A 24994-nucleotide genomic window follows, 5' to 3' on the forward strand; every position below is an offset into this window, starting at 1 on the left:
GCGTGACCTTCTTATCCGTTCCAGCGATCCGATCCATCAGCATCATCCTACGGGCGATCTTCGAGTTCTTACACCCAGCAGCTTATTATGGATTCACTTGTGGACAGATTCAGACAACAGCCCATTAATTTTGACGAGGCTATCATCTCGGAGGAGGAGAGGCAGGACATAATCGGCCCAACACTGGCCACGCCTCTACTCAGCCTGCCGCCTGTGTCCCAGGTACGTACGTTCGGCTGTTCTGTCGCGAGTCTTACAAGCAGTTCTATGTGCGTGATTTGAAAGGCTGTACTGATGACTTTTATGTAGCCGGCTGCGTTTCTTCGAGCACATACCGATGATGCGTCGAACCCTGACGTCAAGATCAAAATAGCCCACGGTACCACGACACTAGCATTTCGATTCCAGGGCGGCATTGTATGTGATCGTTACAGTATCCAATTGGAGACAGCGGACATATGCTAATCTACTATTCAGATTGTGGCTGTAGACTCTAGAGCAACCGCCGGGAACTGGATCGCCTCGCAGACTGTCAAGAAGGTGATCGAGATCAACCCATTCCTCCTCGGCACCATGGCTGGTGGTGCTGCTGACTGCCAGTTCTGGGAGACCTGGCTTGGAATTCAATGTCGTCTGCACGAACTGAGGGAGAAGAGCCGTATCAGCGTTGCTGCCGCGAGCAAGATCCTGGCGAACCTGGTCTACTCTTACAAGGGCATGGGTTTGTCCATGGGCACAATGATTTGCGGATACACTAAGCGGGAGGGTCCGACTATCTACTATGTCGATAGCGATGGCACGAGACTAAAGGGCGATCTGTTTTGTGTGGGTTCCGGTCAGACCTTCGCGTATGGTGTATTAGACAGTGGATACAGCTGGGATCTATCCGTTGAGGACGCTCTTGCTCTTGGCCAACGAAGTATTTTGGCCGCAACACATCGGTAAGTTCATTCTATTTTGCTATTCGAGCAGTGCGTTTCTGACTTTGGTCGACTATAGGGACGCATACTCTGGTGGTTCGATCAATCTGTACCACGTCAAGGAATCTGGCTGGGTATACCACGGTAATCACAACGTTGGTCCTCTATTCTGGCAAACCAAGGCGGCAGAAGGGTCTTTCAACAACGTGCCAACAGAACTCGCGGCTCTCTAGGTCTCTCACTTCATTCTGTAAAATATCATCATGTTGGTAGTTCGTCTAATGTTAACTATGCAATGTGTCCTACGAAAGCTCTGTAAATCAAAAAACACAACTATACAAATTATACAAGTACATATATCTGGCCTGAATTTCTCGTCCGTATGCAATCACTATGCTCTTCTTCCGAGTATCGCACGATCATGCAGCCCGCGTCAGTTAAACTTGCTTAGATATTCTTCTTGACAAGAAGATTCTCAGCAGCCCGTTCTTCGTGTATTGAGATGTCCTTCGGTTTGTAATCCGAAAACATGTACTTAAAGAAAAGTTCAATAATCCAGCTGCCGACAAAGTCGATCACGATAGAGGAGGCCAGTCGAACGCGGAAGTCGTATGACATCGGGACAAGCTTCAAGTTCTCATTTAGGTCAGGCATAATCTCAACCGCACCACCAAGAGCAAGCGCGCCGGCAGCTGCCAGACCGTAAAACATAGCCCTATTCTCGGAAATATTCTCACGGAAAGGACGGCCTTGGTAGTTGACGGCCACAGTGGAAACTTGCTGACCTAGCTGAAGCAGATAAATCGCAGTATTTAGAATCGACGGCTTGAATTCAGCCTCAAGATCAATGGTCTCATCACGAGGCTCAATAAGGTATGCGTGCTTAGTCACGTAAATAAGCGTAGCAATGTGGATAGCAAACTGTCCAAGAATAGAGCCCATGATGTAAAAATTAAAAATACCAGGCTGAGGACGTTCCTTAGAAAGCTTGTCGACGGACTTGCCTCGCGAAATCGAATAGAAGCACACCGACATGAGCATTCCAGAAATGGTCACCTGGCCATCACCAAACTTAATGCCAGCCAAGTAGAGAACCGACAACGAGTAAGCAGATATCAGGCAGTTGAGCGCCAAGATCTTATACATTTGAATCGTGGCGACAAGGGTGCACCGTCCCTGGCGAATAATATGCGCAATCGTGTTAACATTTCCAAGCTTAGATGTGAAGGGAGCAGCCACGGACGCGTCACCAAGCTTGAGAGACGGCGCCTCCATGTCATCCTCTTCATCAACCAGACTCATCATTTTGTCCGCCAGAGATGATGCAGTATTGGATGCTTGAATTGCCTCAGGGATCGTGTTGGGGTTTCCGCCAGCAGTAGAGTAGGCGTTCTTGAATGCAACCTCATCGACAGTACCACCTCTAGATTCAATCGCCTTGCGGTAGTTCGGGTTGTTGGGACCCGGAGGATAGAGATGAGCAATCACAGGTGGTACTGGCGGTACCTTTCCACCCCATCGCTTCATCAAGTCGCACTGTTTTTGGTAAACTCCCTGTAGCTTCTGAAACTTGGCATTCTCAGCAATCTTCTTCAAAGTGTCTTCGGTTCCGTTAAGCAAGGCCACACCAATATGAGCCTGCTTCAATGCCCCAACGTCGTTTGTTCCATCACCGCACATGAGAGTCGTGTATCCACCATTCTTAAGTTGCATCAAAATATACTCCTTTTGTGCGGGGGACACACGCGCCCAGACCCATGTGTGCTTGATGAGCTCCCAAACATGGTCGAATTCAGTAAATTTTGCCAATGCATAGCCTGTCACGCAAATATCATACTTGCCGAAAAACTCCGCCGGAACAGGCTTCGTAGGATCGACAACTTTAACGAAAGTTTCTTCAACGTTACGCCAAACCAAATCGTGCTCGCCGCCATCTGTTCCATCTTCAGGAGCATCCAAAATCATAACTTCTCGACTAACAATTTCAACCTCATGCGCGACATGCACTGCAGTCAATGGGTTATCGCCGGTGATCATGACGACACGGTGACTTGACTCGTTCAACATCTTAACAGTATCTATGGCATCCGGCTTAAGTGGGCAAGTAAATACAAGAAAGCCGGCGAAATGCAGGGCAGTCTCAACTTCATCACGTGCAAAATTGTTCACCTTGTTAATACTCAAATCATCTGCGAGATATCTGTAAGCAAGAGCAAGAACGCGAGATCCGCGGCGAGTAAAGTACTTGTAAGTCTCTTCGTAGCCAGAAGGTACTGTCTTGAGCATGTGACGCATCGTCTCTGGTGCGCCCTTAGCACTAATGAAAGTCTTGTTCTGACTGGTTGCAATGCTTGACGAGCGCTTGAGAGCAGACGAAAACTGAAAGCGACGGAGGACGCGAACCTTGGTCTGTGGTCCACTCGGATTGTTCGACTGCAGAACGTCGTTCTTGCCGATAGACCATCCAAGCGACTTGAGAGTAGCCTTCTCCATTGGATCACCGACAACTTCGCCCTCGTCAAGTCTGACCAAGGCGTGAGCCGTAGCAAGAACCAATTTCGTGTTGTGCTCAACCTGCTTGATATCAAGCAATTCGGTAGATGAATCTGCGAGTCCAGCGATTCCTTCAACGACCAAATCTTCGCCAGTAAGAGTTCCAGTCTTGTCAAAGCAGCAGACATCAACGCGGCCCGCATATGGGATTCTGAACGGTTCTGTGCAAAAAATCGCAAACTTTCCGAGTGCGGTCAGTGACGAATTCACAGCCATAGAAAGCTCCATAGGTAGTTCAGGAGGAACGACGGAAGTGATAATGATGATGCAATCCAAAAGCAGTTTTGACCTCTTTCGATCAATCTTAACACCTTCAGTCCACACATACCAACTGGCGGCGATGGCGAAAATTAGCAGGAACAAAATAAAGAAGAGAGCCTCGACGTTACCAGCTCCAACACGCTCAGTAGAGAAAATCATGGTGCGCACGAGACTACCCTGGCTAGTCTCAAATCCTGTTTTCGTGGCGACTGCGATTGCGCCGCCATCCGGAGGAGTAGGCACGTGCAGGTTTGTAGAAGGTGAAATCTGAAGGACTTTCGTGCCGCCATAAAGAAGGGAATTCTTATCAAGACCGCCCAAATCAAGATCTTCATCAGCCGGACGCAAAGCAATGGACTCCTTCAACAATGGAGTAGACTCCCCCGATAACATAGCCTCGTTCACGATTGCAGCACCGTTAATTAACAAAAGATCGCAGGGCAATCCAGAATCATCCTTCGATCTAGTAATCGATACCAAGTCTCCGGGAAGTAAAGTGTCCGTCTTAATCTCTACCCACTGACCATCTCGGTAAACATAAATATCGTAAGGCTGAACGCCCATCCCACGAAATTCAAGCATAGTTTTCTGGCGTCCATAAACGACAGTTGACTCGAATGATACTAGCATAAAAAGCGAAAAAAGAGAGAAGTACCACATCTCATCCATAAGCCAAAGCGCAATGCAAAATACCTGGAACACGAAGAAGGGCGCCACCGCATGTTCGTAGAACAACTCTAAGAATGTGGGCACTGGGATATCGAACTTATTGTCGCCGTACTTTTGACGAAGCTCCGCAATATCGTCATTTCCGGTGCATTTTTGAAATTCCTTGATCTTCATCACCGAATCAATTGGGTAGACCGGAGGACTGAACGTCTTTGTCTCCGCATCGAAAATAAAACGGCGCTTCTGGAACAGAAAGGAGATTTCGGTATAGCCTCGTTTCTAAACAATATCAGCAATTTACAACATAGTGCATACCGATATTCTAATTTGAACTGACCCTGATGTGCTTGAGCTCGCAGATCGCTGGCTGGCCCGCGTTTGCTGTGGGCATAACACGAATCAGCTTCGCCTTGGTCGGATCCGTGGCCTTGTAGCTAGTGAATGTCGCCTTGATGTTGACACTCCAATGTGTCATCAGCCAGAGTAGAGTCTGGAATGAAATGATAGTACCGAGGAACACAAATGTCCACTCTGAGCCATTGATGTATTCTTCATAGCGATAGAAATAAAAGTACCCAAAAGTAGGATACAAGAAAAAAAAGGGCCAAATGAACGTCCGAAACACAATTGGTAACGGGTCATGCAACGAAGCTTCGTCAACTCCCGGATTGGGGACTAATGATGATGGCCTGGCGAGCGAATATCAGTTAATCTGTGACGGGACCCAGCCCGCTTCTCTCCATGACTCCATAGGCCAGGGAGTGCAATGGTCAAGTACGTACATTATCGCAGTCCAGAATCGTCAGGAAAGGGCTGCTGACACTATAGAATGCGAAGCCGTGTTTGTAAGCGAGGTAGGAGAGATGCAGGATTCCTAGAAGTAGCCTGACAAACCGTCTGGCAGCTTCGACGACGCAGTGGGAGAATGGTTTGGAGCTAACTTAATTTGGGTTGCAAGGTCACTCCAGCTTTGGTCTGTGTTTCGGCGATTTTGTTCGTACAAGTGTCCCCGGTTTAACGATCGATCTACCATTTGGACGACGTGGCGAATTTGTAAGGCCGCTATCTTAACCGCCGTGCTACGTTTGACTTGATTCTGGGCTGTTCACAGCTGAATACAATATCCTTAGCTATTTCATACGCATTCCAATTGGTACTTTCTGCAGAATTGAAATTTATATGGCATTATCGGAGTACAAGTAGTATTATATTACAAAAAAAGGTTTTGGATCCGCGACGCGTTGTACCGCAAAATCCTCACTATTACCGAACGCATTGCTTTCTACTGAATGTCGTCAAAATTTGTCGTCCTGCCATTAAAAGCGTGGTAAGGAGACCTTGGTTCTCTGCTCTCCGTTAAGCAAAGCTATCATGTAAGTTTTAAGAAGAGATCTTCTCTAAACACTCTAGTGTTTCGTTGCTGATGTAGCCCTGGTTGTACAAATACTTGTGCAGTGAAGAGACAAGCTGTAATTGTTCTGAAAGAGTCAGATTCTGAATGGCTGTCTCGAGAACGCTTCCCACGCGAAGATGATGGCTCTACATAATGTGAGTTAGTTACACACCGATACTATCGAAAAGCAAGAGGTAAGCTTACCGCCACAAAGCTATCGTAGTACATGTAGGCAAAAAATCCCATCAAAAACTGGCAATCCATTCGATCAGTAATGCCGCCATGTCCAGGAATGGTGTCTCCGAAGTCCTTAATTTTAAAAGTTCTCTTGAGTCCAGATGCGAAAAATCCACCGAAGGGAGCGATGAGCGATGCAAATGTCGCCATAACCATGACATGAAAGTGAATTGGTTCAATCTCATAGGAGGATCTTTGCAGAGTATTGACGAGAAATGAAGGGACTGCAAATGTGGCTTTCACGAACACTGGATTCGGATCACATTGCAGGCCAGAGAAAGCGTTCCCAGTAAAGTCCTATGGTCAAGTTAACAGTAATTCAAACAAACATGCACACACACTTACGCTGATAGGGCAGATCATGTAATTCCACTTGATCAAGAAATGGCTCAGAAGCATTCCAAATACAATAGTAGAAATCCAGGCACCAACAAAACCTTCAACGGTCTTCTTGGGCGAGATAGCAATCAATGGAGTCCGACCGAAAGTAATGCCACAAAGATAAGCGCAGATGTCATTGATGATGACCAAAGACGCCGGTAGGAAGAACCAGAAAAGACCATTGAAGATGTTATTCATAATGAATTGGGCTTGGACGACAACAAGCAGCAAAGTCACATGCGTAAACGCGAATTGCGCAAACTGTGACTTATAGTGTCCCTTCTCTAGCGATGAAACAAAAATCATAAATCCTTAATAGTTAGTAAAAGTCAATCGAAAATAGTCAAACCGTACATACCGATAATATAGAGCATATACGAAATGAACCGATGATGAATTGCGAACGGGAGTAAGTAAGAGTCCACGAGAACAATCTGCTTGAAATAGTAGATGACACTTTCGCCGTACAAGAAATAGATGGTTGTTGCCAAGAAGTACCAGTTGATCACTTTTCCGTATGGTAGCTTCTTCTCCCGAGCAGGCTCATTCGCCAGAGCAATGACTTCCTTGAATGTGAAGATTTGTATCATCGTGACAAGCGCCATAATCCAGATATGGCCCGCGGCTAGCAAGAGAAAAAATCCGGCAATCATGACAACAGTCCATATTGTCCGTACAATGAAATTCTGCTTCTTTTTCTCTTTTTCTGACTAGATAAGGTGTCAGTATAAGTTGTCATCGTACAAATGCAAGATTATCGAGACGGCTCTGGAATATGTGAAGACGCCAGACAAAGCTTCAAGCATCTGCAAACATCGCATTGTATCAACTTACAACTTCAACTGGCTTGATATCCGTGATCACAGGGTCGGCTGAGGTAGAGCCATTACCGCTGGTGGTATGTGTCTTCTTCTTTCCATGGTGTGCTTTCGCTGGAGAGGAAGCCCCGGCCGCAGTGGCAGAGGCCTGGGACGAGCCTGACGCCGATCGTTTTGGCGGCATCGAAAGGCACGCTCAAAAATACAATTCCGAACGGATGGACACTACCGGAGTAATATACCGGGACGAAATATAGCGAGGGAGAATCCGAGCCAAGTGTAAGCGCAGGTCGAGAGGCCCTGTTAAAGTCGAGCTTACCTTCCTCTGGGCGCTGCTGAGTTGCTGCCGTGCCTGTGAAATGCTAGGGAATTTTAATAGAGTTTACATTTGAACCTTATATATGAAGCAGATCGCCATAATCATGCACTTTAGAGTTTGAGCTAAATGCCGTCCACATGCGCCATGCAGTGTTACCTCGCCGCTGCCGCGCTGACCGCGGCGAACTGGGACTCCGCATCTTCAACAAAGGATTCGCTTACAGCGCTGTTCCTTGCTGCTATATGTTTCAACCTGCTGGTGCGTTGTGGTACTCTTAAACGCATAAATTCAGTCAAACGCCATGGAGAGCTTATTTGTAGATGCATGATCAGATTTGAGGTGCGACTTCGGCTGCTGACATCGGCATCATCCCAATTCGTCGTCTAAGAACCTTCCTGATGCGAGAGATTCAAGTTTTTGCATCAGCCGAGATTGCAGATCACGAGTAAATGCTGGGGAGACACTGGATACAGCCTCCTCGAAGTTTTCATAGATCAGGTCCCGCAATTCACTCTCGCCTTCGGAATCGATGTCGACGCCAACCAGATCCTTGATCTAAGACAGGTCTATTGAGCATGAGGGATCCGCAACTTGTAACACTGAAGGACACGTACCATCCAGCCTCGTCTGGAAACTGATAATCTGGCCTTATTGCCTTCTTGCGTATATACGTCCAGCTCGGCAGCTAGTGCGGTCGAGATCTCAGGCAGCGGGACAACTTTCACAGTAAAGGCGTATTCGCTCGCAAGTGTAGATATATCGTCGCATAAGAAAAATGCTGAACCCACTTCATCTAATCGCGCCATACTTATCGGCACAAGTAAACACCACGCCCTAGTGCTATTGCAACAGTGTCGCGGCGTGGTTCCACGAATATTCACGTAGATGTCAGTAGCTGCAAGCTTGCAGGCCTGCAGCGCGTCTCGTGCACGTCTACCCACCTTTCAGCGCGAAACTTAACGGTGCGCCGCAGCTCCCCCACCAGACAGACTTCTCGAGCTTTAAAACACCCAACTGCCAGGACTACCTTCCAACTATTGTCCGGCGTTTCAACTTACGGGCTTCTCCCTGCACCTCATGGCAATTCTAGACTACGCTGGAAAGCTGGTGCTCGCGCCTATGGTACGCTGCTCTCTCACTAGCTTGATGGATTGGTGACTGACGTGGATTTAGGTGAGAACTGGCGAGCTTCCTCTACGACTACTGGCCTTGAGATACGGAGCAGACCTAGTTTGGTGTATGTCTGCTTTGCCTTGATTTTCATTACCCGCTGACCGTTTTTAACTGTTTGATAACTTGCGCAGCTCCTGAAATCGTGGATAAGAAGCTGATTACCTGCAGACGTGTCGTGAACGGCAAGTAAATCAATTTTTTGAGTGATAGAGACCTTATATCTAATCATCTTCACACAGAAAAAATTAACTGTATCGACTATGTGTGCGACGCACAAAATAAGGCTCCGACTGTGATTTTGCGCACTCATTGTGTCCGCGAGCGGAGTAAATTAGTACTACAGCTAGGAACTGCTTCGGCTGACCTCGCTGTCGAGGCTGCTTCCCTTGTTGCTGCCGATGTTGCTGGGATTGATGTGAATTCTGGCTGCCCAAAGCACTTTTCGGTACACTCTGGAATGGGTGCAGCGCTTCTCAAGACGCCAGACAAGCTCGTTGGCATCCTGACTGCTCTTGTAGCAGAAGTTGGAAAGCCGAACAGCATCGGCATATCGGTAAAGATTCGACTGCTGGAAACACCAGAGAAGACGTTTGAGCTCGTTCGCCGACTATGTGCAACCGGAATATCTGCACTAACGGTCCACTGTCGGATGGTACATATGCGGCCGCGCGAGCGTGCAATCCCGGAAGACTACCTCAGAGGAGTTGCTGACATATGCCACGAGTTCGGGGTGGTATGCATCGCAAATGGGGATGTTGCCTGCAAAGGAGATTTCAGTCGATTAAGGACCAAATATAACGTGGATAGTGCTATGATAGCAGTTGCAGCGGAGAAGAATGTGTCATGTTTTCAAGCTGAGGAAACTGCGCATGTTATTAACTGGCTGGAAGTCGCGAGAGCATTTATCGCAGAGGCTATTCGTGTCGACAACTATTTCACGAATTCCAAATATATTTTGATGCAGATGCTGCCTGGGAAAGTTAAGGAACGACAAGCAATCACAGTGGCAAAAACTTATGAGGAGATTCTCGAAGCTCTGCACATACAGAGACCTGAACCCGTTGAATCATTTGTTCAGCAATTTGATGCAGTTAAACGATCGCTCGAGAAGAGCCAGAATTTCTCATTAAAACGGAAAAACGAACATCTTGACGCAATCGGCGAATCAGTCAAGAGATCCCAATTTACTTTGAACGAGGAGTCAAGTAGTGTATCAACACTGTAGCAGGACTGATATCACGTAAATAGTATAGTCAACCAACCAATTTCCTTCAACATAGTTAAATAGCTAACTAAAGATTACTACCACACCATGATCGTTTCAGAAACACTCACTCTGGCGGACTACGCATTTCACGTAAACCGAAAATCGGGGGAAATATTTAAGCTTCAATATAGTAAAACTGGGCATGCAAAGTCATGTGATTGCGGCAGACAGCGCTCCATGTGCACGAGGCTGCCATTACGGCATAGAGCATTCGTTTCGTACTTGCATTGCCGACCCCCAAATGGATTATGAGCTGCTCTGATTGTGGTAGTACATGCAGTGCATGGATTTATTTAGCTGACGGCGATTATGCTATTAGATTAAAGAGGCCCGTACCTAAACTACGAAGATTGTAGTGAAGAAAATGGATTTGGCTACAGTGACGGCTGCAGTGTAAGTCACCATTGCGACCGACTCCAACTTCACGGCTAATATCTTATATCTAGAGCCGGGGGAGTTGGAAGCGCATTTATGTTTTATCCTCGTACGTTTTGCAGACGTGGAGTCCGTTTCGGCGAATTCTAACTGGGACTTAACAGTTGACACGGTTCTCACGATTCGGCAAACTTCAACAAATGGCGTATATTCTTTGCCATTCACACACTACTGGCGTGGCGTTACAGTGTCTACGTTGTTTTCTGCACCAGCATTTGCCGTTTACCTCGTGGCATATCGTCAAACCAAACGAGAGCTTTCTGCCCAGTTTGGTGCAAGTTCAGCCCTCACATACGTCCTTTCGGGACTGGCTGCGGAGGTAGGACATTCTGCTGTAGGTATTGCTTATAGATTTTGACTGACAATTTACGTTTAGATTGCTAGCAGTGTGATATGGACCCCAATGGAGGTGATCAAAGGACACATGCAAATTACGCACGGAGCTGGAGTTGTCTCCAGTCTCAGTGTCATTCGCCGAATATATCAAACGGAAGGATATCGAGGGTTTTTTCGAGGCTATGGCCTGGTATGCGAGTGCGCTCTATGGCGGCTAGGCACGAATTCTTCTAACGTAACCGCAGGGTCTGGCGATGTACGGGCCGAGCTCAGTTTGCTATTGGTACATCTATGTAAGTGATAACTACTCTTCATATTAGGATACTGCTCTTTTCAGTGTTAATGAATCATATTTCAGGAAAACGCAAAAACTTACTTTCGGAGACGTCATATGAACAGCATAGACAAGTCAGCGCTGCCGGACTCAACGACCTCATATGATCTTACAACTGTGGAGTACAGCCTATCTTCATTTGCTGCTGTAACATGTAGTGAATCAGTTTTCAATTTTTTTGACGTCGTGAGGACTCGACAGCAAATGGCATTGTCCGAAGAAGTTAGACGCATCCGACCCAACGACCACACGAGTCTTCTAACTGTAGCTCGGAACCTAATAGCAGAAGCAGGCCTCTTTAGAGCTATGATCAAAGGGCTCCATATCAGACTTATGTATGCATTGCCAACTGGCATGCTGTCTATGGTGATTGTCGAAACTATTAAACCTGACATTGCGGATGACGATGATTTTGACATATAAGCGCACTTCTCTCATGTACATATTAATGTAAACTAGTCATAGATGGTCTTAATACGGTGTTAATAGAATTATCTAAGCGCAGGAGGAAGCCGAGGACGGTACGGGTCGTCTGCATTTCGACAACGCGACGGTGCGTGATCCCTCAACACGTCTAAACTTTAAATCCTAAAATTTTTAGAATAGCGGCGACGGCACATCTGCCCGGCCCCTGATTTCTCGAATTCCATTCATGTTTTTTGAAGAGCAGCCGTCCGACGTGCAAAGAACCAAGCAAATTCACCGCGAAGAGCCGAAGCACATATTAGAAGAGACGCTTAATTGGTTGTCTTTTATGCTTCACTATTCGCCAGTTTGTTCCGGGTTTTTTCGATAAGGACACAGCAGAGACAACGCGGGGCAGTGAAGCGTTTCGCTCAGTCGGTGCCTTTGCTCGGCGCCGGCGACCACTCTGTTGGTCCCGTGGCATCTTTGACGGGAGCGTGAGCACAGAACTGTCAGGTGTGCATGGAACTCGGAGTTCACCAATTAATTCGCCACAGTACCGTTGCGAATCGAACATCATTCGAACTTCTCGACCGTCGCGGGAAGAATTTGTCAGATTAAAGAAGCAGAGACAAGAAGAATTTGCCAGATTGGATATGGATGCTCCCAAAGAGGCAAACCTTTTTCGACTAAGGGTTCTAGCTCAACCAACTTGCGACTTATCGGCTACTGCAATCGAAATCGAAATCGGCGGTCATGCGTTCGCATTTGGCCGCATTGGTGAGGGTTTCCAGCGACTGTGCGTCAATAGCAACTTTCGAACGACTAGGTATAAGCAAATATTTCTGAGCGGCCAAACTAGCTGGAAAGACCAAATGGGCGGTTTACCGGGCCTGCTTCTTACTGTTACGGACCAGGGTCTCAACGGTCTTAGCATTTTTGGCGATCGAAATATAGCATGGGCGTTTGGTACTTTACGGAAATTCGTGTTTCGGGAAGACTTCAGTCTTCGAATTCAGCATATGACTAACGACGTTGTCAATGACTACATGACCGTTGTTCCCATTGAATTGGGAGCTATAAACGGGAGCTGCGGGACACCAGAGCATGCAACAGAGGAAATAAATTCAGTTATTGGCACAATGTTCCCCAAAGCAAAAGAGGATAAATCTAGTGGCTCGTCTCACGGAAGGTCGCCGCCATCTGATGTTTTAAAACAGCCAGATCAACGCGGCCCAATGGGTCCTGCAATGTCATACCTCATACAGCCGCATCCGGTCCGTGGAAAATTTGACGCCAAGAAGGCGGACGAGTTGGGAGTACCAATTGGACCAGAGAGACGGACATTGACTCGAGGACAGTCATATACGAGAGCCGACGGCGTTGTTATAACGTCAGATATGATAATGGGGCCGACTCAGCACTTGCGAAGAATTTTGTTTTTGGACTTGCCAGGGCAACGGTATTTCGAAGACGCTAAAGGAAAGAATTGGTTTGCGGTAGTCCCGTCGAGTGCGGAACAAAGACAAGGCATTCACACAAATATGGAATCATCTGCCGTGGACAATACAGTAAAAATTGGGGTTGTGGTGCACAATCTTCATGCCGAGGTTGACCCACTGAGTGCAGATTACATTGCTTTTATGGAGACGTTTGGGCCTGATTGCGAGGTATAAGTTCTGCGAGCTTAACATTTTTGAAGATTCATTACTGACCTCTTTTTCATAGCATATGATCGTACATCCAGATTATACGCCAAATACGATTACTTATACACGCTCCGCACAGTTAAACAGTGCTCTAAAAACAATTTCTTCAGATCATTTCAGAGATCCTTATTATTCACCCGCAAACAAGCAATTTTCACATCCGGTTTTATCCGCTACCGGTACACAGCAATCAGTAAAGGTGCTTCCACTTCTACAAGGCATACAATATATCTTGAAAGGCGAGGAAATTTCATCAAATGCAGCAGAGATCGCAGATTCGAAGGAGAGCAACGGAACCAATGATTTGCATGAAGACCTGTACAGGGAGTGTCAACTTACTCATCCACATATTGCCAACAGAATTTCGAAAGGCAGGGCAAAGTATGAAAGAATGCAGACACATGGACGGGAGAAGAAACGCAGGCGTGAAAGCACTGCATCTCTGGTCAGCGATGATAGCGACCATGAAGCTTCAACGATGTCAGTGTCGAATAGTATTGCGGAAGACAGACCTGAATTTCTCGACGTCACATGTCTTACGATTGGAACCGGCTCCGCATCTCCTGGGGTTTTCAGGAATGTGATCGGCACAATAGTACAGCTTCCGTTCTATCAAGGAAAAGATATGAAATCGACAACGAAATCAATTTTGTTGGACTGCGGCGAATCGACATATCAAAATCTCTTGCGCACACACGGTCCTGGGGAGGTGGAGAAGCTGTTAATGGAAGTCGGTCTCATATATATTAGTCATTTGCATGCCGACCACGTTTTCGGAATTATCACGCTTCTTTTAGAAAGGCACAAAGTCAGCATCGCCCGCAAGGCAACACTCGGCACAGAAGAGCCGAGATCGACGCTCTACTTACTGACGTCGACGCGACTGGTAAACTTTCTTCTAGAGTGGGAACAAGTTTATCCCGGATTAATGGATGATGTGGTATTTATCGACAGCACAGTGTTTTTTTCTGCGAACAACGGCGTTCTGGCTTCCGGACCGGCTAAGAGGTTTCAAGCACTTTGCAATGATATGAAGATTCGGCAAATAGTCACTGTGAAAGCTCCTCATCCGCAGTTTGCAACATCGACTGCCATTACATTTCAAAATGGATACAAGCTTGCATATTCCGGAGACACGAGACCAAATAGGAGTTTTACCGAAATCGGCAAAAATGCCAATCTATTGATTCATGAATCGACTATGGATGATTCACTGATCGTCGATGCATGCGCTAAGAAGCATTCAACCGTGTCTGAGGCACTCGGTGTTGCTTGCGTAATGAACGCTCGACACGTTCTTCTTACTCATTTCTCACAGAGATATCCAGTGTTTCCAAACTTTGCAGCGGCATCAGCACGCGACCGTCTTGCCGGCGTTTCTGCATTAAAGGAGGACGCTACGGGATTATTTTTAACTAAAGAGTCCCGGACTTCATTTCAGAGCTCCAGTGCAAATGCATGGAACTCTCGACTGCTCTTGGGAATGGGGTATGACGGTATGATAATGAGAGTTGGCGACTTTCCCACACAGACCGCGTGGACTGAGCCCTTGCTACACATTTTTGCATCACTTACTCGCTTAGCGGAACAAGATCAAACTGCAGTTGGCGGTGCTGACGGCAAGTCAGATAGCAAGCCAAATGACAAATCAAATGGCAAGTCTAAAGGAAAGGCAGGCGCAAACCAGCCGGATGCAAACAATGGAAGTAAGAGCAAGAAGGCCAAGATGCGCGGAAAAGTTTCTACTTAAAAGTTATGGCTGAGGCATGGTGTACTGTACATATAGAGGCGCTCGTTTATAAGTGTATGCCAGTAGTCAAATGAGAATAACCGAATTCTTTAGTCCATCAGCTTGTACTGCTGCCAGGCCAACCACTCAACTAGTCATAACCAGTGTTTTCTAACCCCCTAAATTATTAATACAAGGACATATCACACAAAGAGCAAGATGAGACATATGAAACAAAAATCGTCAGCATGTGAAGAACTATATGTATCATGCAGTACACAATGGAAGAGACACGAACACCCGACGAGAATGAATACAACCAAAAATTCAGAAATCTAGTATATAGGTCCTAACTTAATTGTTACGCTCCATCGGATTGTTCGCGTGTTCGCTCCTTTGGTTTAATTGTTCCTGCGTTGTTGTATCATGCATAGCTTTATAGACATCCTCTCCAATCATGTTCACTAATCTATCGATCCTCTCCTATCTTGTTCGAGGCACTACCAATAATCGACTTGTGGTACGATGTGCTGAATTGTCTTTTCATTTCACGTATACTGACCAGGCAACACTCAAAATGGAAAGACCAACGAATCTGACCCAAAGGGGCAAAACTGAGTGCCATAGGCAGATGAGAATGGCGGAGGCAGTCGAGACGAGAACGACAATTTGGGCCGAGGAGGAGCACTTGATGAGGAATCCTGACGAAAGGAAAAACACCATGAATAGCAACCCCGACCCAATGATGCAGGCAAACGCACCGGCAACCGAGGCACTCGAAAAGACTTCGCCGTCAGAAGGAAAGTAGAAGAAGTATGCAGACGAGGCAACCGTGACAGGAAGGAGGAAGGCGATGGAAAACAGAAATGCAACGTATATTGTGGAAAGCCATGCCGTAGTCTCAGTGGCCGCCTGCTCGAGGAAAATCACGTACGACCACAAGGTCTGCATGACAGCCACAGGAACTGCTTCAAAACCAGTATTCCAGTCGCGCGAAAGCAATGCCAAGATCTGAGGCGTCGTATTGATAATAATACCAATGTAAGTTCTGCGAGTCCTGGGTAGCGGAAGGCGCAGCAGTATCTTTTGAAGAACGAAGTCCAACGGAGGCAAGACGGAGAAGTAGTTCATGTGCAGCGATGTCATGTTTTGGCGGGCGGCGGAATAAGCGAAGAACGCAACAGCCGTCGCCTGAACCAAACCAAGAGCCAGAGCTCTATATAGCCGAGGACGATCGGCAAACACTGCTGCGACTGGGATTCGATTTCCCACAGTGTTTGAGGTCGAGAAACTGGAAGACGACATCAAGACACGGGCCGGAACAAACCATCGGAGCGCGATTGCCGCAACAATTGAGACCCCTAGTGAGTAAGGAAGAGCGGCAAGACGTAAAGACTGTTGGACGCTCGTGAGACAAACAATTGAAGCCACGAGAGCGAACGAAACCGCTATAATGCGATTTGCTGAAATGGTCGAGATTGGGCCGTTGAAGTAGTTGGTGAACGATGCGCTGGCGGGCACGGAGTCCGGGACAAGCAGATTGCCAGAGATCGACGGTGTCGATGGCGGCATTGAGGCGAGTTTTGCGTTGATTGAGTCGTTGGAGCCCTCTGACGAATTGAAGTCGACCATCTGGATTGCGCTCTGCAGCAGCTCTGGATTTGGCGGGGGGGCTGCTGACGACCTGCGGACGGCATTGGTTGCAACTGGCAGCGCGTCGGCCATTGCGACGGCAGGTGAGAAGGCAGCTTTCGCAGCGACTGAGGCTGAGCTGAGGAGAACGGATGTCGGGGTAGGAATGTAGAGACCACGGCGGCGTGCTGAACTTGTGAAGCTGCTCTGCATTAGCTGCGGGTGCTCCTGTCTCTGAGTTGATTCCCGGCCTCTCCAAGGTTGTCGCGTGTCCGGACCAGGGCTACAAGCACATTGCGCGCACCGGCTGCGGTTGTAAGCTGCAGCAGAAATGCTGTGTTTATGCAGGAGCTACAAGTCCCCTTGCACGTGATGCGGCTCACTATCCGGAGCCAAGATGTCAGTCTTTCTAATGCAAACACCTAACAGCGGCCTAAATCGAGCGTCTGCACAGCCTACGTGGTTGAAAGAGTGTGCTGATGCAGATATAAAGTAGAGCGTAAGCGTAATGAAGCAACGAGAGTTTGAAGAGATGCACTAGCCCTGTGCGGTTGATACCTGAGGACTGCACCTTGCAAGCCTCGGAGAGCATGCAGAGCGTACTCTGCCCTTCGCTGACTCCCCCAAGCACAGCAGAATCTACCAGAATCAACCGAACCGCGGCTTTTATGAACAGAACGGCAAAAAAGACATGGCATGCAAAAATACTTTCGGTTTTCTGTAGCACGAAATAGCATATTGTTCGCAACGTTTGTGGCGCACATTTTTGTTCGAGTACCCCACCAGCCTGTATCGAGCCCGCTACGTGCAGACCCTGCAGCTCTCTTGCTTCCCATGTCAGTTCAATGAACACTGCCGAAATCCCGCGCCGTGCTTGCCGAACACCAACACAGCTGCAAGCACTTTATAGTCATTGCTTGAAATAGCGCTAAAAGGCATTTTTGGAATCTATAGTGAGCATTTCCCAATGAAACTAGCTAGAAATTGAAGGCCTACGTACGAGGGAGGGGTTGCTACCAGCCCCGCGCCCTGTTCGGATATGCGGAAGTAGGCGAATTTAATATAGGACCAGCGCAAAAGTCTGTGCAGGAGTGCGCTAATCCGCTTCTGTTCTTGCGGTCGTCGGGCTTTCATAGTCAGCAGCTAGCTAGTTGCTCAGCTCAGCTGCGATCAAGCTTCAGCAACTACTGCCTGTTTCTTCTTGGGCCTCAGCTGTGATCTTGCGACTTCAATTTCTCTTCGCTCAGAGCGCGGTACCATATTCACTCCATGGTATGTAATAGGAAGCATTTCAACTGCACAGCTTTCGTCGCGCACGCAGTGAGGTAGTACAGCGCAGTTCTCGGCGAATAGCTTTACTCGTTTTTTTCCAAAATATATCGCCGGACTTGAGTTGACAGCATCTGGCAACTTAAGCAAGTGAAGTGGCAGTTTTGAATTTCAAAGAAATTCTTTTAGCGCTCTATGAACACGATGGGATGCTTCGAGGAAATTGATGTCAATGGCGACAAAGTCGCTAGAGAAGCTGCGGAATGCAGCGCTCTGAATATTTCAAGCGAGGAAACGGTCCAAGATACTATGCTGGAGGTTGTATGGGAACCAGATGATCCGCAGAATCCTCTGAATTTCTCTGCATTCAGAAAGTGGGTGGCGACCATAATTACCAGTGTCGGCGCGCTGTGTGTGTAAGTGCTGGGTTCATACAATGGCATGATAGCTTGGCTGACCACGTATGATAGGGCCATGTCGAGTTCTATCTATACGGCTACATATGACGACTTAGAAGAGGAATTCGGAGTTAATGAGATTACTGTCATTACAGGGTTGACCGTGTTCGTCTTTGGCATGGGTGCAGGACCTATGTTTTACGCGCCGTTGTCAGAATTTTATGGCCGGAGAATCATTTATTTGGTGTCTTTCTTTTTCTACCTGGCGTTTCAGTTTCCAGTTGCTTTCGGACATAATATCGTGTCTATTCTTGTGAATAGACTGTTATCAGGACTCTCTGGTAGTGCGTTCATGTCGGTGGCTGGAGGTACAGTTAGTGACATGTTCTCAAAATCACAACTTGGCATGCCGATGATGGTATTTACTGCCTCACCGTTTTTGGGACCTTGCCTCGGTCCATTACTCGGAGACTTTATTGTGCACGGCAGAAGTTGGCGATGGGTGTTCTACATTATGATTATCTGGACGTTCACAATGCTGACGCTTATTTTCTTCTTTGTTCCCGAAACATATTCGCCGGTTTTGCTACGATGGCGTGCTCAGAAACTTCGGAAGTCTACGGGAAATCAATCGTACTATGCGCCTATTGAGAAAGACCAGCGTTCTATATTAGCTACGGTAGTCACTAGTGTCAAACGACCATTTCAACTGCTATTTATGGAGGTCATGGTGTTTTTTCTCTGTCTTTATACAGCATTCATCCTCGGCGTCATGTATCTTTTTTTTGAAGCATTCCCTCTCGTCTTTAAGAATAACCACAATTTTAAGTCGCAGTATGTCGGTCTCACCTTTCTTGGCCTTCTTACTGGAATCTTGCTTGGAGTAAGCACCGAGCCTTATTGGAGATCTCAGTATACAAAGCTATCCTTGAAGAAAGGTGCAGCGCGGCCAGAATTTAGGTTACCTCAGGCCATGGTCGGCAGTTTGTTTGTTCCTGTCGCCATGTTCTGGTTTTCGTTTACAACCTACAAAAGCGTTCACTACATGGTCCCAATTGTCGCTGGACTTCCGTTTGGATTTGGCATTATCTTAGTTTTTTCTGGAGTTTTTACCTACCTTGTTGAGTAAGTATGAAATTTTGGTGTTGTTATTGCGCGCAACTGACAGTCATAATAGTGCATACCGCCCATACTCCGCATCCGCTTTGGCAGCCAATGGCTTTTTGAGAAGCTCGTTTGCTGCAGCGTTTCCTCTTTTCTCTGTCCAAAGTAAGTGTGGCTGAGTTAATCTTGTGCTTCGGCTAATAGTCCGCAGTGTACAACAAGCTTGGATACGCTTGGGCTTCGGCCTTATTGTCGTTTATTATTCTCGCATCTGCACCCTCGCCATTTTTGTTTTACAAGTACGGGGAATATTTGAGAAGCCGGAGCAAATTCGCATGGACCAACTCGGACTTGAAAGCTGACCAGGGTATTTCTTCCGCGGAGTCAGTCGACCCGAAGTCTGAGAGGATAGAGAGAGCTTAGCTGAAGGATGTTTGGTCAGGATCGAGTATCTGTCAGAGCAAAACAGTCATATTGTCATGAGTTAACTAGTTTTATGTTCTTAATTGTAATGTAGATCCATTTCATTTTAATGGTCTACTCTGCGGACCAGTTACTACTAGCTACTATTTACTATGATAGTGCATTTCACTCGCGATTTTTCTCTGTTTGCCAGAGATTCTGCGGGATTTGTCCTTCGTTAAGTAATGGTGCCACGGTAACTGCGAAATGAACTTTGTGTAGATCACAGCTGATTCTAGCCCGGTTCACCTTGAGCTGTCAGATGGCCGACGCCAAGCTTCTTTCAGCCTCTGCCTTCGAGATTACTGTCTTTGGAGATCATAACCTTTTATGCGGCAAATTAGAACCGTATTTGACTTTAAGTGGCGTCTTCGTGTGGTTGGCTCTTACTGCATAGTAGGTGCACCTCGATCTCTCTCGGCGAAACACTGGCTCTAAGCTTTCGGTGCTCCGCACCGTCCTACAAGCGAAACTCCATAGGCACTGCACGACTGCTGAATGGCGTTCCGTAACCGAACTGCTATTTGTTAAACTTCTTGGCTGCAAATGTCACAAGCAGGAACCCGTACCTGGAATCGGGTATAAAAGTAGCGTCGACGCTGAGGCGTGCGCCGATGGCTTGCTAGCTCAACGCCCACTTGATTCAGTTGCCGAGCAAAAGTCTTCAGCCACCCCTGCAAGTGCCCACGCGAGGTGACGCTGATGGCGGACTAAGATGCGCCCACTATTAAAGACACGCACTGTAATGTGCATTTGTACTCATGGTCCCGTGCCCACCGAGCTGCGCCACTTTGCCGCGCGTTCGCATGCCACGACATCGCATATTCGCACAGCCACTCAACCTCTCAACTTTGAGCAGCGCAAATGGGCTCCCAAGCGAACGGCGTCGTTCGCAGGACAGACAGCTAGGACGGCGCAAAACTCTGTATTTGTGTATAGAATTTTTCCTCCAAGCGAGGAACATCAGTTCGCTGCGGTCGCTGCCAGGGGACGAAATATGTGTCTCCATTGCAAGGTCGTGTACCTGTACAGCTGCGCTGCTTTTCACGGGCTACGCGAGCCAGTAAAGTATCAGAACCCACTCCAATTTCCCGATGAAAGTTGCACCAAATAAAGTCATGAAACGGCTAGCTCAATGAGCGATTTTGGGCATTGCATGTGAGCGAGGGAATTTCTTAATATCTATGGTAGCAAGCATGGCTTCTGAGGCGGAATCTTGGCGTAGCGCGAAGAGCAGTAGATGGTGGAAGGCGATCGAATCTAACGGACCCGAAAAACGGAAATAGGTTGTTCCGTGCTAGCCACAAACGCCACACACGGCCCACACCGGCCCATGAGAGCAGACACCGAAAAAATTAACTGCGAGCCGGTGAGACAGCGCCGTGCGCCCTTCCTCCCAGACTTACTTCGGCTTCGATTTCTCTATTTCTGCACCGAGGTTAAGGTTCGCCCGATGAACGGCGAAAAAATTTTGACACAGCCTCACTGTCCGCCGTTGTGTAGCAACACTTGCGCGTCCCTGGAAAAACCTTGCATTCTTTTCGCCGAACTATTCCGGCGTCTGTTCTTGTTGTCACCGCCGCCTCCCAGGGCTCAAAATGCCGAACAAGTTGGGCATAGTTCGGAGCAACGGGGCTGAAAATAGGCCGCCACCGCATGTCTAGCGCGACAGGCCAGAAACGGGGCGAGCGCAAAAGTCACATGCTGAGCATCAGACCGCAGCGTCAGTCAAGGGAAAATATTAATCCGTAGTCGTCTGTAAGTTTGTTGCCCCCCGACGTCCGTGCAGACCGCGCAACCTCTCACAAAGTCTGCGCCGCCTTTGATTTCGGAGAAATGAATTTACCGAGTGGGGACTTTGCATATAAGCCGCTCATGCCCTCAGTCTTCCCCGCACTTGTCCTCGTCCCGTCCCCACGAGCTTCTTAACTGCCATTTCTTGACTCCAACGATGCCTCTCTTCAACAACAACACTTCTACCTCGCGATCGGACATGTCATACAGCACCCGCCGACGAATCGATAAGCAGCCTCGATCAAGATCAGGATGCCTCACTTGTCGTGCTCGACACAAGCGGTGCGATGAACGTGCTGGCACGTGCAGAACATGCGAACGACTCAATCTAAAGTGCGCGGGCTACACTTCTTCTCTCCGTTGGTCGGACAGACTGATGCAGAGTGCGACGATTCCGGATACATCCTACAACAGCTTGGTGTACATCACTTTCAACACCGATGATTATTCAAAGCGCGGCGAAGAGGTCGAAGAGCTTCTAAACAGATATTCCGAGCTCGATATCGACCATTCACAGAATGACGAGACCGACAATGAACAGAGCATCAATCATCACATCAAGCAGGAACATGCATTTACTTCTGCGTCTTCGCCAGAATTTCTGTTTGCAGTGTCTGAGGAGGATGAATCCGTCAATCTGTCGCCGCTGTCTTACGTTGAGATCCCGTCATTTGCCAATTCGCCATATTACGCCGACAGCACAGATTCGTCGCCCTACTTGTCGCCATACGTCTCGCCTTATCTCTCTCCATCCGCGGATGACTTGACGGCAATGGTTGATTACACGTCGGCGGTGCGACTTCCTCAGAGCTACGAGTATTCGCTTACTGAACCGTTCAGCGGAATGGCACCTGTCGCTCTTCACGACGGCATCTACAACGGAGTCTTCTAGTTCCGTGTTGTACATACTTGAAGATCTTTTTGTACAGAATTACGCACTGACGAAAATTTGGGAGGTGTTTTTACTCGGTTTATCTCGGAATTTCGTGGCTCTACAGCTGGATTCGGCGAATTGCGTTTGGTGTTCTCATGGCGAGTTTCGCCGATTGTTGGTATTGATTAATGTGTTAATTAGTTGTAAATTAGATATCGTGTTCAATAGTTTCAAACATTGCATGGCGCGTAACTATATATTAGAGCTTGGTAGACAGACTTGCCGTGCCATTACCAGCCGCTTGAGCTTTGGCGACTCCTCTCTATTACCTCCAGCACAGTCGGAGATTCTGATCCGCTTGCTCTACCGTTCAAGGTCACGAACGTACACCACGGTGTCAACTGTAGCTGGTGTTAATCTGGCTCATTTCTCGACTGACGAACTCCAACTGCCATTGCAGCTATGTGGCGTTGTCAGTGGCGCCGCGTTCGTTGTGCATATTTCACAGCCGAAACTCGACTCCGTGGGCCGCATGTGCACGCGCGCGGCGGTGGTATATCGAGCCAGAGCTGAAGTGCTACGCCGCGCACAAACCTTGTTCTTGACAGCGCGAACCGGTGATGCGCATGCCGCGCAGGCTGGCAGACAGCTGTGTGCGATGCAGCTAGAGCTAGGTTGTTGGCGCCGTGTGGCTGTAGCTCTCTGAAGTGGTGAAGTCGTGGCCCGAGCTCCATGCTTCGAGAGTGCGTTTTCGGATTTTCGCCATCCGACAGAACATCATCCGACCGGACCGGCTGCAAAATTGCAGGCAAAGGCGGGAGCATGTGCGGGCCGCCGTGGTCTGTGATTCGGGCGACTGGTAGATCTTGCGCGCTACAAATGAGCCGTGCAGAGTTCGACGGCTGTACGCCTGTAGCTCTGCTGGCTATTGCGCGAAATCCAAGCCAAGCCAATCCAAGCCGCACCGCTCTAGCCGAGCTAGGTTGGGCGGAACCGGAAGAGCTATTTGCCGGACCGGCTCTGCTGAGGGACTGCGATCAGACTTTTTAAGCGACGCGCCTTATTCGGCAGTGACCTGGAGTGGACACGGCAGTAGCCTCCTACCAGTGGTGCCGTACGCTCGCCAGTGTATTGTCGAATTGCGGGAGTTTGATCCGATTCTGCCCTGACGATGCTATATACTATTGAACGCGGCAAGAGCGGCACTCGAACGGGCAGCCCTCGCTGGTATCAGATTTCCACTAATTGGCTTATGGCACTGCCATAACGAAACAGAGATTGACATGCGTAGCATCTGCATTGAGTAGCTACGGAAATGATAACCATGACCAGAGAGTCTTCGGCTGTGAATGATCTTCGGAGAGATATAGACGTGCCAACGCTGTACTAGCACCTGCCTCGTAATATTCAGTCCTTAGCGAGCGTGCAAGAGCGCCACTATCAACGCTTGGATTCGATCGTAGCACGCACCACGAGAATTTCCGAGCCGTTTGTTAGTTATTCGGCATTCTAACGTGGCATTCGAGCTATGCCGGGCCGACGGCAGCTTGACAGATTAACTGTCCTTGCTCAGAGCGCAAGGCAGTAGCGGTGCTCTGAGCTCGTCAGCGCCGTACTCGACGTTTTCCAGATTTGCGTACAGTGCCAAGAACTGAAGTTTGCTGCTGCTTACATACGCGCGCGGAACTTGTGGCTGCAGGTGTCTAGAAGAGTAATGCCGTTGCCAGACTCAACAGAGTCCCTGCATAGTAACGAGCGGTGAGTTCAGTTCAATTTGGCTGATAGATAGTCACGATCTTGCATGTCCTGCGGGATAGACATGAAACAGCAATGGATGGAAGATTTCATGTGACGGTTAGAACTTTGTTATGACAAAGGATTGACTCACTTGCATCGATGACCTCAGAGTCCACAAGATCTGCTGTTGTTCGATCATGACTGATCCTGCCTAGTCGTTCAGAATATGACAGCACTTCCGCGGATCAGCGGATCCGCCCCGAGGGACAATTGAACTGTTCATGCGATTTTACGCCCAACGATGGCCATTTTGTCAGCTTTGAGAACTTTGTCTTGGGAAAAAGCAATAACCTCGGGAAACCGGCAGTATGCCTTACGCTGCCTTTCTGCCGATGCTGTACCTGTTGTTTGCCTTGCGGACGGTCTAAAGATCTGTCTTGGTCGTCTTCTCTCTCGATTTCCATACCAACTGCTGTGTCCGGTCTACAACTCTTAAGACAGGCGCAAGGATATTGAGTGGAGACTGAGAGGAACATGAGACTGCATATGTAGATATTGAAGTAGGGGAGCGTTGTAGTTTCACTTTGTGGAGAATACTGAGCGAAGGTTTCGGCCGCATGCATCGTCCTTCCGATAGTTTGCTGTCTTCCTGCAGGCGCACTTTAGTTCAGAGACATCGATGTTCAGCACGTGCATTGCTTCATCGAGGTTCTGGGACTAAGTTTTACCTCCTTCCGTGACGGTACACGGGAAACCTTGCGAAGTTGCCGGGGGGGTACGATATC

General features: G+C 48.1%; 10 protein-coding genes across 10 annotated transcripts; 6 read left to right on the forward strand and 4 right to left on the reverse strand.

Annotated features, from left to right (window-relative positions):
• The first annotated feature begins 26 nt into the window (after positions 1-26).
• On the forward strand, positions 27-1285 carry V1518DRAFT_411524 (nucleophile aminohydrolase). Its single transcript, XM_066902870.1, has 4 exons — positions 27-222; positions 310-417; positions 478-941; positions 1000-1285. The coding sequence occupies exons 1-4, from the start codon at positions 88-90 to the stop codon at positions 1151-1153; spliced, it is 861 nt and encodes a 286-aa protein (XP_066761115.1). The 5' UTR covers positions 27-87; the 3' UTR covers positions 1154-1285.
• V1518DRAFT_411526 (uncharacterized protein) lies at positions 1148-5312 on the reverse strand. Its single transcript, XM_066902871.1, has 3 exons — positions 5186-5312; positions 4741-5092; positions 1148-4682 (listed from the first exon to the last, which is right to left on the reverse strand). Coding segments are annotated over exons 1-3 (3669 nt in total). The 5' UTR covers positions 5188-5312; the 3' UTR covers positions 1148-1367.
• A 216-nt stretch (positions 5313-5528) lies between these two features.
• V1518DRAFT_411527 (cytidylyltransferase family-domain-containing protein) lies at positions 5529-7556 on the reverse strand. Its single transcript, XM_066902872.1, has 5 exons — positions 7249-7556; positions 6773-7124; positions 6379-6725; positions 6001-6330; positions 5529-5942 (listed from the first exon to the last, which is right to left on the reverse strand). The coding sequence occupies exons 1-5, from the start codon at positions 7414-7416 to the stop codon at positions 5784-5786; spliced, it is 1356 nt and encodes a 451-aa protein (XP_066761117.1). The 5' UTR covers positions 7417-7556; the 3' UTR covers positions 5529-5783.
• A 41-nt stretch (positions 7557-7597) lies between these two features.
• Positions 7598-8507, reverse strand: V1518DRAFT_411530 (uncharacterized protein). Its single transcript, XM_066902873.1, has 2 exons — positions 8166-8507; positions 7598-8106 (listed from the first exon to the last, which is right to left on the reverse strand). The coding sequence occupies exons 1-2, from the start codon at positions 8355-8357 to the stop codon at positions 7918-7920; spliced, it is 381 nt and encodes a 126-aa protein (XP_066761118.1). The 5' UTR covers positions 8358-8507; the 3' UTR covers positions 7598-7917.
• Positions 8508-8537: 30 nt separating this feature from the next.
• On the forward strand, positions 8538-10132 carry V1518DRAFT_411534 (uncharacterized protein). The gene is made up of 4 exons (XM_066902874.1): positions 8538-8673; positions 8725-8788; positions 8856-8906; positions 8964-10132. Exons 1-4 carry the CDS (start codon positions 8629-8631, stop codon positions 9947-9949), a joined length of 1146 nt encoding a protein of 381 aa, XP_066761119.1. The 5' UTR covers positions 8538-8628; the 3' UTR covers positions 9950-10132.
• Positions 10133-10188: 56 nt separating this feature from the next.
• On the forward strand, positions 10189-11663 carry V1518DRAFT_411538 (mitochondrial carrier domain-containing protein). The gene is made up of 6 exons (XM_066902875.1): positions 10189-10384; positions 10438-10475; positions 10531-10745; positions 10803-10952; positions 11008-11055; positions 11121-11663. The coding sequence occupies exons 1-6, from the start codon at positions 10356-10358 to the stop codon at positions 11517-11519; spliced, it is 879 nt and encodes a 292-aa protein (XP_066761120.1). The 5' UTR covers positions 10189-10355; the 3' UTR covers positions 11520-11663.
• An 87-nt stretch (positions 11664-11750) lies between these two features.
• V1518DRAFT_411541 (uncharacterized protein) lies at positions 11751-15144 on the forward strand. Its single transcript, XM_066902876.1, has 2 exons — positions 11751-13171; positions 13230-15144. The coding sequence occupies exons 1-2, from the start codon at positions 12158-12160 to the stop codon at positions 14958-14960; spliced, it is 2745 nt and encodes a 914-aa protein (XP_066761121.1). The 5' UTR covers positions 11751-12157; the 3' UTR covers positions 14961-15144.
• A 77-nt stretch (positions 15145-15221) lies between these two features.
• V1518DRAFT_151876 (uncharacterized protein) lies at positions 15222-16914 on the reverse strand. Its single transcript, XM_066900783.1, has one exon. The coding sequence runs from the start codon at positions 16782-16784 to the stop codon at positions 15483-15485; it is 1302 nt and encodes a 433-aa protein (XP_066761122.1). The 5' UTR covers positions 16785-16914; the 3' UTR covers positions 15222-15482.
• Positions 16915-18044: 1130 nt separating this feature from the next.
• On the forward strand, positions 18045-19765 carry V1518DRAFT_403825 (major facilitator superfamily domain-containing protein; the record flags this gene model as incomplete). The annotated part of the gene is made up of 4 exons (XM_066901876.1): positions 18045-18256; positions 18311-19363; positions 19416-19507; positions 19554-19765. 4 exons carry the CDS (start codon positions 18045-18047, stop codon positions 19763-19765), a joined length of 1569 nt encoding a protein of 522 aa, XP_066761123.1.
• Positions 19766-21679: 1914 nt separating this feature from the next.
• V1518DRAFT_411550 (uncharacterized protein) lies at positions 21680-22852 on the forward strand. Its single transcript, XM_066902877.1, has one exon. The coding sequence runs from the start codon at positions 21756-21758 to the stop codon at positions 22488-22490; it is 735 nt and encodes a 244-aa protein (XP_066761124.1). The 5' UTR covers positions 21680-21755; the 3' UTR covers positions 22491-22852.
• The last annotated feature ends 2142 nt before the right edge of the window (positions 22853-24994 follow it).

Source organism: Limtongia smithiae, assembly GCF_038497785.1.
Source record: "Limtongia smithiae strain NRRL Y-17922 unplaced genomic scaffold V1518scaffold_2, whole genome shotgun sequence".
Lineage (NCBI taxonomy): Eukaryota > Fungi > Ascomycota > Lipomycetes > Lipomycetales > Lipomycetaceae > Limtongia > Limtongia smithiae.